At 46.9% G+C, this 14,959-nt stretch overlaps 1 protein-coding gene across 34 annotated transcripts in view; it reads left to right on the top strand.

The window, feature by feature from the left end:
- tcf7l2 (transcription factor 7 like 2) overlaps positions 1-9,667 on the top strand; it is a 76,475-nt gene extending 66,808 nt beyond the window's left edge. For 16 of the 34 annotated variants that reach the window (XM_052070807.1, XM_052070812.1, XM_052070806.1 and 13 more), the window contains 2 exons: positions 1,677-1,749; positions 4,801-7,223. In XM_052070807.1, coding sequence (XP_051926767.1) covers positions 1,677-1,749; positions 4,801-5,209 — 482 coding nt within the window. In that variant the 3' untranslated portion in view covers positions 5,210-7,223. Of the gene's footprint in view, positions 1-1,676; positions 1,750-2,287; positions 2,362-2,878; positions 2,941-4,800; positions 7,224-9,641 lie in introns of those variants that run through there. The other 18 variants (XM_052070805.1, XM_052070814.1, XM_052070816.1 and 15 more) reach the window with 9 other exon arrangements.
- Positions 9,668-14,959: the final 5,292 nt, after the last annotated feature.

Raw genomic sequence — 14,959 nt, 5'->3', positions numbered from 1 at the left:
AAAAAAAATATGTTGATATACATTGATCTCGTTTATGAGCTTCCTGTCTGAACGGTTTGATGCCAGGGTAAACCTCCTTAATGGATAAAACGCTCCCCCTTGTGCCTCATCTGTAGGCTCGCATGCCCACTCGAGATTATTTGAAGCCACTCCAAGGCAAGCGACTAAGCATGGGCCGGATTCGAGCAAATTTGGATGGTCTGATAACCATGAGCAAAAAAAGAAAAAAAATATAAGATAAGATAAGATATCCTTTATTTGTCCCACACTGGGGAAATTGACAGCCTCCAGCAGCAAGAATGTATGTAGAAAGAAGAAAGAGGAAAAAAAGAAAAAAAACGGTATACACCGGTGGAGGGAAGTTAGAAGTTAAAAAAAATAATAAATAATATAATATAAATATTGATGCAAATAAAAAACTCTTGCAGTGGACCCAAACTTTTGCCAGCGATTCGGGACCGAGTGTAGAGTTAAAAAAGGGGAAAAAAACTGTAAAGGGGGTTTCTCGGAATAACAGGTAGGAAGTCTGCAAATAGGTGAATATGCAAATACGGAACCTTAAATAATCAAGGGGTCCACTGCATTTTTAAATGTTTTCTCTTTACTTTTTTTTGACAAAGGGAAAGTCGAACCTCGGAATGGTTAACCGGCCCATGCCTACACGCGAGTGGCTGAAAGTATCTGGGAAGTCGCTTTCCCCTCCGCCTTATTAATCCGCAACCCTGGACAAGGGCTAACAACAACTAGTCGCCACTTTCTGGCCGTTTGGATGAATCCACCTTGCATTTTCTTAACTTTAACTCTCCGCTTAGATTCCGCTGCTGGAATGCGATTGATATCCTGATTTGATGGTGTGCATGGAATGTGGTTGGACTACTAATAATGCTTGGAAACAATCCCATGGAAGACTGGATTTACACTGCAGGTCGAAGTCGGGGTGAAATGGAGATCATCTCCAGTCACTCAACTGCTAAACTTATTTGCCTGATGTGTCATTTCCATTTTGAGCAGGCAACTTAACAATGGCGGGGGGGGGGGCACGATTCTGTTCTCAGCTCTAGTGCGGGGGCGCCATTGAGCAGTTGTGTGACACAAACGGCATTTTAAATAGGGACAAAATGCGTGCATTTATGTTTAAAAAAAATAATTGAACGAATGAACAGAACAAAGCCTTTTGCTAAACGCCATATTTGAATTGCAATATTTAAAGAGCAACGCAATATTTAAACGCTTCGCCACATGCGTCTTTTACTTTGTGTTGTTTGCGTAGCCGCTCGTCCTGTACGTGGCATGAATCGGCGTCTTCAGATCACGCGAGGATGGAAAATAATCAGCGATATTTGTTGGCGATATTTGCTGCCGTTTGGGTTCAGTGAGCAGATTTGCGTACGTCGTTGTTGCACGCTGACAAATGAATCAAATGTTTTTTGTTTTTTTTTTTAAACCCATTTCCAAAGTGGAACCAGGCAGTGTAAATCCAGCCATGAGGCACAATTGAGAATAGCTGTCAATCTCCATAGACTCCGTGTAACTTTCTCTTTATTTCTCTCCTGCTTGTGCTTTATTTTTGTTTTGTTTTGTTTTTTATTTTTATTTTGGTGCGACTTTTTTTTTTCTCCCCTTCTTCCTCCTTGCTGGCTTCCCCCACCCCCTTTTCTTCGCCGTCACGGCATCAGACCTGAGCGCTCCTAAGAAGTGTCGAGCGCGCTTTGGGCTCGATCAACAGAATAACTGGTGTGGCCCGTGCAGGTGTGTATGGGGGTGTGCTTGCACCTAGTCCGGGCGGGTGGGGGTGGGGTGGGGGGTCGGGTGCAGGCTCGGTGGGGTGGGGGTGACGCCACGCTGGGACTTCCTCCTCCTTTCGCTTGCTCCCTTGTTTTGTTTGTTTGTTTTTGTTTTTCATTTGGTCTTCCCCCTTCCTTCCTGTTTGTATCGCCGAGCTACGCCAGCTTCCTCCAGCCACGCCCTGCCGGTCTGTCTTCTATCTCGAAGGGTGCCTGAGTGATGCTTGTTACGAGTGTGATCAAATTTTGGGGGGGGGGGGTTTGTTGACTGGCAGATGGGGGCTTGGGGAGGTCCAAAATGGAGGAGGTCCCAGTGTTTACCAGCCTAAACCTCAACCCAGGCTCCACGTGTGTATGTGTGTGTGTGTGTTTTTTTTTTGTGTTTGTTTGGTTTGTCTGTGCAATGACGTGTCCATTTTTTTTGTTTTGTTTCCTTTTTTCCTATGTCTCCTGTATGTGTGTGTGTTTTGTGTTTGTGTCCTTTACCTCTTTGGCTATAACAGATGCAAATACCCCAAAGAAGTGTCGTGCCTTGTTCGGGCTTGACCAGCTGAGTTTATGGTGCAAACCGTGCAGGTACATAACTTGCCTGAATGGGAGGAAGGCGACCGCCACCAGCCTTTTTTTTTTTTTTTTTTCTCCTCCTCTCCTTATTTCCTTGATGATTTCCTCGCTCTGTCTTTCTCGAAGCCACGTTTCCATCATTAACAGATGGAAAACTGCTTTTTTCCCCCCCCCTACCGCTCCACCGGAACTTCCTGCAGTAGACATATTTGAAAAAAAATTAATAAATCCCTTTCCATTAGGATGAGTTTGAGCCAATCGGTAGAAAATGGATTTCTTTTTTCTTCTTCTTTTAATGTTAGAAATCCATTTTCTCCCCTGAGCCGCCCTATCTGATGAACTGTCATGTTTGCCCGAATTGGCGCCTCCCTTTCATTGAATAGCCATGTGATGCTCGCCATTTTTAATTTTTTTTTAAATTTTAGCCCTGCTTCCTCTGTAGGGGCCCGCTCAGTGACACTCTTTTCTGTGCTCCTCCTCCTCCTCCTCTTCCTTCCCTCTCTTCCTCCTCTTCAATAACCCTGACTTAGTCCCTACCTGTTGTCTTTCTGTTCTGACACAAGCAGTCTTTGAATTGGGAATGCTTTCATGGTAGGTATTTGTTTCCGCTAAGTAAATTCCCTGCCCCTCTCCTTTCCTTTTTTTCTCCGTGGCATATTCCATTTGTGTTGTGACCACCGTGTCCGACGCGGACGACCCCCCCCCCCCCCCCCTTTTCCAACCGTAGGAACGCGCGCCGTATTCAATCCAGATCGCAAGATCGGCGCGCGATAATTCCGTCTTCATTACAGAAGCCGAGAGGTTAAGAGTCCTCTCCGGGGCTCCCGTTGCCGAAAATCCGCCGTAATTTCCCGGGAGGTGGCGGGGGCCAAAAAAAAAGTCAGAGAAATCAATAGCGGCGCATATGATGGATCGATGCGCGTGTTTCCAAAAAAAAAAATGGATATGAGCTCATTTGTTGCTCTTTGACGGACAGTTAGCAGGAGCCGGCCACGTACTTAGCGGCCAAACGATACCCCGGTGGGACCGCTCGATGCTTTTCTCAAAGTTCCGCCTCCTTGAATTGCATGTGTAACCCCCCCCTGCCCCCACCGAGCATGTATGTGCTTTGTTGGTGTTGCCTCATCCCCAGTAATGTGCTCTCTCTGGTTTTTATCGCCCCCAAAATTGGAAAAAAAAATATTTTTTTGTGTTTTGTTTTTGCTAGTCTGAGTTTCCGTGATTGCCCTCAGGCGGGTTCACCGCCAGGGTCAAGGTAAAAGCACGAGCGGGGGCAGATTTCACACCCCCGCCCCCTTAACCAGATCCAGCCCGGGGTGGTCACCTTAGGACTCGAGAGGGGTCCCGAACCCGACAGGAATGCAAACGCGAGGCCGTGACCCCTCATGTACACGCTTGTGTCTGTGGGGCAGGTGCTCGCCAGTGCGCATCTTTCTGGATTATTTTTGAAAGCAAAATTCTGTGCCGAGTGTACAAACTGGGACCCCCTCAGGAGGAGGAGGACGTAGAGTGGGGGTTGGGGCGGGGGGGGCTCAGGAGCACAATTGTGATAGGCAATTGTAGCCTCTTTCACACAGAAATCGCTGGATCAAAGTGGGTTTTCTTTTTTTAACACGGAACCCAGCTAAGAAGGCATTTGGATCGCTAGTAGCTGGCGACGGTGTCTGACGTTTAAAATCCTTGTAGGATAGCGCGCAACAGGAGCAGGCCAAACTTAAAGCCGTGCGCGAAACTTGACAATGTCTGTCGGCATTGCATAATTCCTTTCCACGCGAAGCGACGGTGGGAAATCGCCACCCGCGCAAAATTCTCAAATCGGGTCATGAGATGACCGATTGACAGATTGCAGGGTGGCTGAAGTCTGTGTGTTGGGTGTCGAACTTCACACGGACACACAAGCATCATCCCGCCTCTGTTACGTCTCTGCGACCTCCTCCCAAATCAGACTCGGGGGGGGGGGCTCTTCGGGTTCTTCTTTTTGCAAAGGAACTTTCCTTTCCTATCCGAGCAATCTGACCCGGAAGTGCCTCAAAACAATTTTTGATCCACCTAAACAACCTCCTCCATTGCCGTCACCTAACGATGTCGGTGAGCCAAAGTTTCATCTCGTCACTTTCCACTCAGCTTGGGGAAAGTTACTAATCAGAGTGAGGAGATTTGACTTTCTGAAGACGGCCCCCCCCCCCCTCCCCCCGCGGTCATCACATTTCCATCGGTACAAAAACCCAGAGAGGGAGCATTACTCCATCTTGGTGTCCACTCCTCATCACCGCCACGCTCATTTCCCGCCTGCTTGATGTCCTGTTTTCCCACTGTGGGGGGTGGGCGGGGGCGGGGCCATTTCTCGATCACGCATGGCAAAGCGCCGTCCTCGCGGCGCGTTGACGCGAGCCGCCGATGGAATCAGACGTCTGAAAGGTTGTCTTGTCTCGCCTTGCCCTTCCCGATCCAGGAGGAAAAAAAAGTGCATTCGCTACATCCAAGGTGAAGGCAGCTGCGCCAGTCCTCCCTCCTCGGACGGAAGCTTCCCAGACTCCCCCCCGTCCTCGCCCTCCTCCGTGGTCCCGTCCCCCTCGCCAAAAGAGTCCAAACCTCAGACTGAACAAATGCAACCTCTTTCACTGACTATGAAACCCGCCCACCAGCCGCTCCTCCCTCACCCGCCGCACCTCCCGGCCGGGCCGCCGGAAAACGCCGCCGCGGCGGCGGGCGGCAAAACGCTGACCCCGGAACCCGGCGACGCCCCGCCCTCGCGGCTACCGGGCCCCTCGGTGGTGTCCCCCATGGCCCGGCCCTCGCCACTGCTGTGTCATTCCCACTCGCTGCAGCCTCTGTCGCTCGTGACCAAGTCCATAGAGTAGCAGTCGGACCCTCCTCCTCTTCTTCTTCTTCTTCTTCTTCTTGGTTTCCTTCTAGCCGCCGCTGCTCGCTACTGTTGTGTTTTCAAGTTCATTGGTCAATATTTGACCCGCCGAGGAGCCTGTCGAATTGTCCTCAAGAACGATCACCCGCAGCTGCAACACCAGCTCAAACATTTTATTTTATTTTTTATATTTTGCTTTCTGCAAAAGTTGAATGGAGGTGACGCTACTTTTGGTTGAGGAAGACTTTTGAGCCAAAGGGCTTCCGCGGTCAAAAATGAGATGCGGTGGTCATCGGAGGACCTGGAATCTTCTAAAAGGCTTTTCCGGGTCTAAATTTGACAGGAAGCCTTTCAACAACCAGGAAGAGTTGTGTTGCCTCCATTCGACTTTTGCGGACGGTGGTGACTCTGATGACTTTGCTTCGTCAGCTCTAAATTTGACCAAAGCTTTTGGAACAAACTGTGGACGTTCCCTCATTTCGGTGAACAATCCAAAAGATTTCTCCGGTCGACATTTAGAACTGAAGAAGCTCTTGTTCAAGATCTCACAACAATGGACAGGACACGCCGTACGGCTAGCGTTGGTTCTCCTTCTTATTTGTATTAAATACGAGCTTGCGAACCAATCACACCCCCTTTCACACAGCGCGCGAGGGCGGAGAGCCCGGCGGCGACGCCGCCGAGGAACTTTTTAATTGTGATGTTACTTGTTGTTCAAAATGTACAGAATCAAACAAATTGGAGCTTCGAGGCGAAGGGGGACGGGCTGGTCGGGTCGGGGATAATTATGCATTCTTCCACTGCTTTTTCTTTGTTTACCTTTTGGGGGAGGGGTCGGGGTGGGCGGGTGTTTAAAAGGGGTCGTCGGATTGAAAATGTTCACCACGCTAGGACCAGTAGTATTTATTGCTTTAGAGATTTTTGCTCGTCGTATCTCGTACGTGTCTCTTTTTAGACTTTTTATTTCTTTTTTTCTTAAAAAAAAATGTACAAATATTTTTTTCGTAAGGTAAGCGACACACACATATATATATATATGAATGATCCATTTTTACAAGAAGTCCCCCCCCCACCCCCACCCCACCCAAACCGAGATTCCGCCCTTGTGTCCCGTGTCGATCTCACCAAGCGAACGTCTGCACAATATTTCGAGGAACGCGTCGGTCGATAAGCCATGACACGAAAACCAGTGCGTCGATAGCCCTACCCCGTCACCATTTTCACCTTTCAGACTGTTGCTCCGCCGTGTACAGATTTTTCCGTGCCAATTTTTTTCGCTAATTTCATTTGCCCCCCCCTCCATTGCCCCGGACCACGCTGTAAGGATCCTCCTCTTTTCGTTTCAGTTCAATGCCATCCTTTTGCTGTGACGTTACATAGATTGCTATGTATGTAGTATAAATGTTGCTATAACAAATGTGTTTGGTAGCAAATTGTCAAATATTAAAAAAATTTAAACCTAATAATAATAAAAAAAGAAAAAAGGAAAAAAAAATCACGGGCATCATACTGTATAAAACCCACACGGGCCAAATTCTGTATATTAGGAGGTTCATACAAAAAAAAAAACTATTAAATGCCAAAAAAAAAATACACAAACTGCCACTTTTAAGTACACAACTACATATAGGTAGGTAGGAAAAAAAATAGGCATGTTGATGTTGCAAGAGGCTGTAAAATATTAATGAGAAAAAAAAAAAGCTACAAGAGAAATCATCCACTCGGTGCCATTGTAGTTGACATGACGCGACTGTAAACTGTCGATTTCTTCTCTGGTTTATTAAGATGCTAATGATAAATAGTTTGAATGTTTCCTTAACGGCTGTGATGTTCCTGTTCTCTTTTACGCTCTTATCTTTTCTTCTCTTTGTTTGTCCGTTTGTTTGTTTCTTTCCCGTTCTTTTGAAATGGTTCCCCCGAAACTACGTTTTTTGTAACGGAAATAAATGTTAATGCTGTACAGTCTCTGTAGCATGCAGTTCTGTGTTAATAAAAGCAACTTAGTATGTGCACGCCTGCGTCTTCCTTTTGCTTCAACTTGGACGTCCTGTGTCTCGACTGACTTGCGTGTGTTCGTCTTCTTTTCAGGACCGTAAAACGTCACGTTTGTCTCGATTTTAGGGGAGTGCAACATCCTCCTACATACTCGGTCCTTCTGACAAATGGCGAGCTTGTGATGAGCTCGCTAAGCTAGAGCAACATTTGTATTAGAATCGTCATATTCTTTTCATAGGATGAAGAATATATGCTCGTGTGTATTTTTATACTGCCTTGCCTCCAGGCGTTGATACGCCGTTTGTGTTCAAATGTCCACCGCTTTAAGTGTTTACAGTACCGCCACAGGGACGCTATTTAAGCTAGCAATTTAAGCTAGGCAATATTGTGTGGTTGTTTAAAACACAGTGTCCTCGGTTCAGTTTGGCAGAAACGGCTTGAAGACTTTACAACCCCCCCCCCCTGCTCCCCCCCAAAACAAAAAACAAACAAACACGTGAACATCTGCCAAACTAACAGCGACACGAATCTGCCCATGTTCTGCCTTCGCGCCTTTGTATCTGTTCAACATGTTATTTGACCTTGAAAATACCAGCTCATTGGCCGGTTAGCGTGCGCTCCTTTCGAGGTTATCTGCGCATGATGGCGTCGCGCTCAGACTTTTCCATTCTCGGTTTATTTTTTTATTTGTTTGTTTGTTTCCTCCAAAGTGTAAAATTGCTTCTGTACTCGCTTGTATATATGGATTCCGAACAGGTATTCTGCTATAGGCTGTCCTCCAATCACGCAAACAACAACCGGGAAGTGTGGGGTGTGGGGTGGGGGGGTTGTCTTTGTTCTCCGTGAATGCAGTCTAGAGTGTGCACCCTCAATGCATCGACGTGGGCCTCGCCCTTGAACTGTCTTGGCGCCATGTAAACACAGGAGCGGTTCAATTTCATAGCGAGGAGAGAACCAAAGGCTTTGTATACCCCGGCAAAGAAACGCAGCTTTTGATGTGGCGACTCGACAACAACGGCGAAGGCCAACGCCGCTGGCGAGCGTACGAATCGAACGCGCCATTTTTCCACGTCCCTCAGCTCGCCGCAATCACATATGTTGTCTTTTCTCCCCCCCACCCCCACCCCTCCCCATTTCTCGATGCTTTTGAGCAAATTGAAAGCTTTGCTAATTGGCCATAGTTCAGCTGCTTTGAGGGTCCTTTTGGTTTTGGAGGTCGTTTTCTTTCTTGGCTAGCTACTTGAGTATTTTGTGAAGGAGGCCCTTAGTTTTGAAAAAAAAAAAATAATCGAATCCAAAAAAAATTTTGAGTCAGTGAGGTCAGTTGATGGATTTTGAATTGACTTCCAGGGGAGTATTAAAGCTTGTATTGTATCGGCAAAACCTCAAGAAATCCCCGCAAGCAAGCAAGCAAAACTTGCTTGGACTCATGTCCTTTTTTTGCCATTACCGAATACTCTATCAGGGCCCTCCGCTGGCATTGCAAAAGTCAAGTGAGCGCTGACGTTTTCATTGCGAGGGCACTCTGTCGTCAATATCAGAGGGTAGCGCAATGTCAAATTGTCAGCCCCCGACATGGCTGAAAGTCGCTGGATTAATTGGCTTCCGTCTTTGTCCACGACTGCAATTCTAATCGGAATACGCCGCCGAGTGTGGCCACCAAACGTGTGACTCGAATTCCCTTTTACAGTTGACATTTGACCTTTTGGGAAGTCGCCATTTTATTGCATTTTATTTTATTTTTAGCCTGCTTCGGCCCGACGGCGCACCTCCGCACTCGTCTGTCCGCGCACTTGCTGACTGACGACTGGTGTGTGTGCGAGTCTGGCCGTGCGCTTGCGTGCGTGTCACCTTGGCGCCACGAGCACCCTCCTCCCTAATGATGGCGCTGTGCCGTGCAGGCGGCTAACTAGCCTTAGAGTGGAGCGAGCCCCCAGGCTAGTGCCACATCTCTCCATCAAGGTCCGCCTTCATCCCGCTTTGCGATGGGACACACACACACACACACACACGTTGCCAATGACAAATAATTCATATGATCTGGCACGGCTGAAAGTTTGCCACACTGCCTCATTAAACAGTCCTGCCACTCCCGGGGCTTAATAGCACACCTTGCTTGGCACCTTTTCCTCACAAAAAATAATTTGAAGCCGCATCCCAGCAGAGGGCCTCAAGAAGGAAAAAAAAATAGTTGTGTTGCTTTCTCCCCCCCCCCCCCCCTCCCCCCACCTTGTCAAGGTGATGCAACTTACGTGGCTGTCACATGTCAATAATAATAAAAACGCTGTCCTGTGGATTGGCAAAGGTGGATCAAATGACAAACGTCTTAGTTCCCTTTTGCTCGTTTGGCGCGAGAAAGTTTATGCATGACTACGTTGCACTCGCGGAGCGTTAACTTTTGTTTTTCACCTTTTCAGTTTTTGTCTGATTTTCAGGACGTGATTAAAACAACCCCCCAGTGTCAAGCGTCCGGCGTCAGTGGCCCCCGCCCCTGCTGTCTCAGTAAGTGCAGTGATCCGCAATCGCAACCTGCAGTTAGGAAAAAAAACAAAAGACGAGGTGAGTGTGCGCAAGTCGAGCTTTGCACTGTTGTGGCCGATTGAGAGCGAGTTTTGTTTTGGTTTTTTTTATCCTAATTTGCATAATTATCATCAGCTAAAAATATGACAAAATATTTCATTGCAAGTTCTATTTTACATGTATTTATTTATCATTCGTGAGTGATTTTAAGTTTTTTTTTGTCATAAAATGTGAAAATGAGAAAAAGAATTTATCAGTTTGCTAATTGAATTAGAATGAATTAGAAATTTATAAATTAAGATTTTTATATATATTGTAAGTTTTAAATACAGTGATTGGTGAAGTAATATCAATTGACAATACATTTTTTTAAACCTCATCAATAAATCAGCCAGTCAGTTTGGCATTTAACATTCAAATGTTGCCCTTGAACCCCAAATAGTTTGCCTACGCTGCCGCTCAAAAGAAATGTCATCACTCATTTCTTCCCCCGTCCAGTGGGTGGCGCCACCTAGCGACTCCACCGTAAAATTGTCCGATGCCGCGTCTTGAAGCATCACAGCTCAACTTCTTGTCACTCGCGAGGTGCCTTGCCGAGGGACTCGATGACTTCCTGGCAAAATTCCTTTAACCCGCTCGCTTCAAAAAAACTTCAGCTTGTGTAGTCGTGCAAAAAAAAAAAAAAAATGGAAAAGCGAAGAAGGAAAATGTGTGTGGGACTGAAGTTGAGGTGTTTTAACTTGCTCGAGCGCTTGTTTCCCCCTCTGCGCTGTTTCCACACCAAAAAAAGTTTCCTCTTCCTCCTCTCGTCGATTCCCCTGGAAAAAGTGCGCGCGCTCTCTCGCCCTCAGGACAGAATGCGGCTCGGCGCCGCGCTGCGCCGCACATGCCTCGTAGGCTTGCCAGGAGCTCGGCGGCTCTCAACTTGACGGATTGCCACTCAGGCAAACACGAGAGAGGAAAAAAAAAAAAAAAAAAAGCCCTCCTACACTGTTGCTCGACTTGCGTTTGCTGCCGCGCACAAAAGCCGAACATCTTTAAGTCTGCTGCCTTTTGTTTTCAAACTTTTATTATATTTTTTGGGGGGGGGGCTGGCGCAATCACAAGCACTTGTTACGGATCAAATCGATATCAAATCAATTTGATGTGTGGAGTTTAATCAGCTTCCAAGAGCCACTTTTTATGTTTTTTTTTTTTTAATTGCGTATCGAATGCGCGCTTAAAATTTGGTGGGCAACGTCGTGCGAAAAAAAGACCAAAATCTGCTCCCCCCAACGCGCTCCAGTTAAGGTCGTCCCGGAATAAAGTGCGCTGCAGGCATCCAGCCAAGTGCTGTTGTGCGAGAGGAGGCAAGAATTATTGTGATTATTATTATTAACGACGATTATTTGCTAACCAAAACCGCAGCAGGCAAGCAGTTTCTTGCTTGAATCAAGCAGCGCCAAGCTTGAGGAAAAGAAGGGGGTGGGGGAAAAAAAGGGGGGGCCCCATGCCCCCTGCACCCCCCCTCACATCAAAGCCCTGCCCTCCAGCGGCATCTTGTGATATTTATTTATTGAGATGATTTTGCCAGAAAGACTAACACCCCCCCCCCACCCACCCCCGCCCCCCAACAATGGTCTTTGATATGTTGCCTGGCGGTCTTGGGCTAAGCCGGGTTTCAGGGGTCACGAGGGGAGCTGGCGGCTGGAAGAGCAGGTCGCGGAGCGCCGCGGCGTTTCCAGATGAGGCGCGGGGAATGGGGTGGGTGGGGGTTCCTTATTGAACATGGGAGGGGGGGGCATTGATTACTGTTAAAGGGGCAATTATTGTCTTCCTCCGCCGTTTGAAGGAGTGCGGCGCACATCTGAATGAATATCGGATTAAGATGTCGGCACTTTCGCGTGGGCTAGGAAGCTACACAAACGCTAGCGTCCGGCAGCTGCCGCATGAAAGAGCGCAAACCTTTCTGTCGGTTCAAATAAGACATTTTAAATACCAACTCAAGCACTTGAAGAGCTTGAACTTTTTAAAATTTGTTTATGCATGATGAACAAAATCACTTTGAATTTGGACTCTGGTCCCGACTGCTCGTTTTTCATTATTACGAGGCTGCCTCCAAATGCCAAAACGTCCGCTGAGAATTCCCGCGGCGTTTTTTTTTTTTTTCCGCACTCTTCATCAACGTTTGCATGTCTCGTACAGTAATTGAAGCGCGTCTATCCTTAAAGGCCTCCCCCCACGGCCCCATCCTTCAAGAGATCTCCGCCTTGTTGCCTCTTCCTCGCCCCGTCAGCCATCTTTGATTTGGGCGAGGGGGCACGCTCGGGTGCCGACCGGCCGCCAACGGCCATGTTGGGTTCCATAGCGCTCACGCCGCTAATTGAAGCGGCGCAAACAATAATCCGTCGCTTGCGTAAAGCATTTAACGGAGTTGTCATGAAAACAAATGCAGCCGAAACCCCCCCGGTCGCCCTTAAATGAAGATGGATGGGGAAGGCTGGCATTTAAAAAAAAGAAAAACAGCGTCAACTCCTTCGTTTCATTCAAAGAGCGGGGGGGAGGCATCAAGTGTGGTTTTTGTTATGCGGGGGCCAAATGGTGTCATCCATCAAGGACGGACACCGCAATTTGCCATCCATTTCCTCCTCGATCAAAATCTTAAGCCAGGGCGAGCGTTGGCGCCGGATGTCACCTGCAAACAGGCAAACAGGCAGCAATCTCAACGCATCACTCATTCCACCTTTATTTTTTTTTTTAGCCTTCTTGCAACAAACCGCAACATAATTTATTTCAAGAGTGCATATGAAAATTATTCGGTTAGCTCTATGACCAAAAAAAATATATATTATAATATATATATATAAAATATATATAAAATATATATTTTATATATATTTAAATATATATAAAATATATATATAAATATAAATATATATAATTATATATATAAAATATACAGTATATGAAAAATATATATATGTATATATATATAAATATATATAAAAATATATATATAAAATATATATACATTATATTTTATATCTTTTTTTATATTTTATATATATATATACATTTTTTTTGCTTAATGTTCAATCGAGCTCAGTTGCGCTCATAGTGGTCACATTTGGTGTCCTCTCACCCACTGCGAGGGGTGGGGAGGGGTGGGGCACGCTGTCTCATAAAGCACTAAAGTGTTATTAACCCGACACGTTGACCTATGACCTGTGCAGCAGCCGCCCACCAGGCGGCAATATGTGCATGGCGTCGCGCGGCGAGGGCCTCCTGATTTATGGATGCCGCCACGGCGACGAGGCCCCTCCAAATGCTGCCACTACTACTTCTCATTCGGGGCGGGGCATTCGTTTCTTCGACTGACCCGCAATTGACTGAAGGCGGAGAAATATAGTCACGTGGAAAAGGCCATCCGCCTATTTAGGGTAAGGCGTTTATTTTCTTTGCGTCCGTGTTTGACGTCATTTGCGGCGGATGAACTGCGCGTTTGTCATCCGTTGGCTTGAGCCGCGGCGTCTGATTCGACGCCACCTTGCGACTCTTTCATGCCGGCATTTACTGACGCGCCGTTGTGGAAAACGCGTTTGAACGTCGACGATTGCGCGCCGCCCGTCATTGATGCGACGCAACGACAGCGTCAGCCTTTCTCCTGTCATCGATCCTCATCACAGTTTTGCTTCCGTTCGGATCTAACCGAAAAGCAGAGTTCAGCTTGTTGTAGTTGTTGTCGAGTGCCAGTTTGCTAAAAGAATAAATATGCATGGGGGAGGGGCTGGGGGGGGCGCCCTGGCATACACCATCCTGAGCTGGGAGATGTTCTAAAGACCTCCTCTCACTTTTTGTGCCAGCTCGTCTTTACCCGAGTGGCACTGCATTTAAGTCCCCCCCCCCCATCTGCTTGTCTTTGCATTATCTCGCTCCAGGGCAGGCACCTTGCCCAAAATACACACACACACACACACACTTTCATCTTTGGGATGATGACGCACTTTTTGTGTCGCCCACACACACAAACGCGCACGTACTCTCACACATCCCCCACCCGCAGCCTAAAGATGAAGAGGAAAGCGGCGGCCTCCGGAGAGGCAAGGCCGCTAACTTCCTCGCAGCGTTGCGATTGCGGGGCGGCTCCATCGCGAAATCGGCAAGTCTACTTTCGGGAGGGACGCTGCGCAGGGAGGCGAGTCGGCGTCTTGGGTGCGTTACGTCGGGGAGATTTTTTTTGGAAAATAGAAATAAAAATAGGAGGGATACTTTTGGTTCAGGATGGTGGGTGCGTAGTACAACTTTTTAAATAGATGATGAAAAATATAGATTTAACATATGGGAGGGGTCATTTTGGCATCACATCAAAGCCATATAATAAGCAAATTTAATAATTTCATGTCAACTTTTAAAACGTATAATTTTTTAATGAAAATACATTATTGAGGCCACTTTCAAATGGTTTCAAATGTTTGTACTTTTTCACTTATTCTCAAGTATTTTTGAGAAAAAAAACACAAAGTACAATTACTACTCATGTTTTTGGAATTTTGAGTGATATTTTAACAAAATACTTTTTATTTAATAAATACATAAAAAATCATTCAATCAGAATTTTGATTCTAAAACATGACTGAGATTACTTGCAAATGTATCTTTCAAAAAAAAAACGTTTTTGAATTTCTATTGACATTTGAGAAGGAATTTATGACTTGCAATTGGATAAAAATGTTCCTTAGGAGTGGGGGGGGGGGGCACTTGTTTTCCAACACGTCGGTCAACGACGCATCTTGCCGGCGTTTCTTTTTGGGCTATTTTTCAACACTTGTCTTGACCTTCCCATGAAAGGAAGGAAGCCAGAACACAGATTGTTGTATAATTCATCCACACCCCCCCCCCCTGCCGAGGACGCGCCGCGCCGTCGTGTTCGCATCTCCATCGGAATTTGCTTTTGTTGGCGCCTGTTTGTAAACGACAGTGCCAGGGCCTCGTCGTCAATTACCTCTTTAAACATTCATCGGCCTTAACCAAGAGCGGCAGGAGAGGCGGGAAGGAGGTGCTTGATTTCCCCCCCCCCCCCCCCCCTGCACCTCCCGCACGATGAATAGGTTAATAAAAAGATTTCTCTGGCATGCTTGAAATGCTCCCCCCCCCAACCCCCCCACAAAAAAAAAAGACGCACAGTGTCTGCGTGTGCACAATAACAAGAAGACGAAGGAAGAACTCCTGGAATGACGCTTCCCAGTCGTCCCTC

The sequence above is a fragment of the Hippocampus zosterae genome, chromosome 7 (assembly GCF_025434085.1).
Source record: "Hippocampus zosterae strain Florida chromosome 7, ASM2543408v3, whole genome shotgun sequence".
NCBI classification, from domain to species: domain Eukaryota; kingdom Metazoa; phylum Chordata; class Actinopteri; order Syngnathiformes; family Syngnathidae; genus Hippocampus; species Hippocampus zosterae.
Note: the sequence above shows the minus strand (reverse complement) of the source record. Positions and strands in the feature narration are given on the sequence as shown.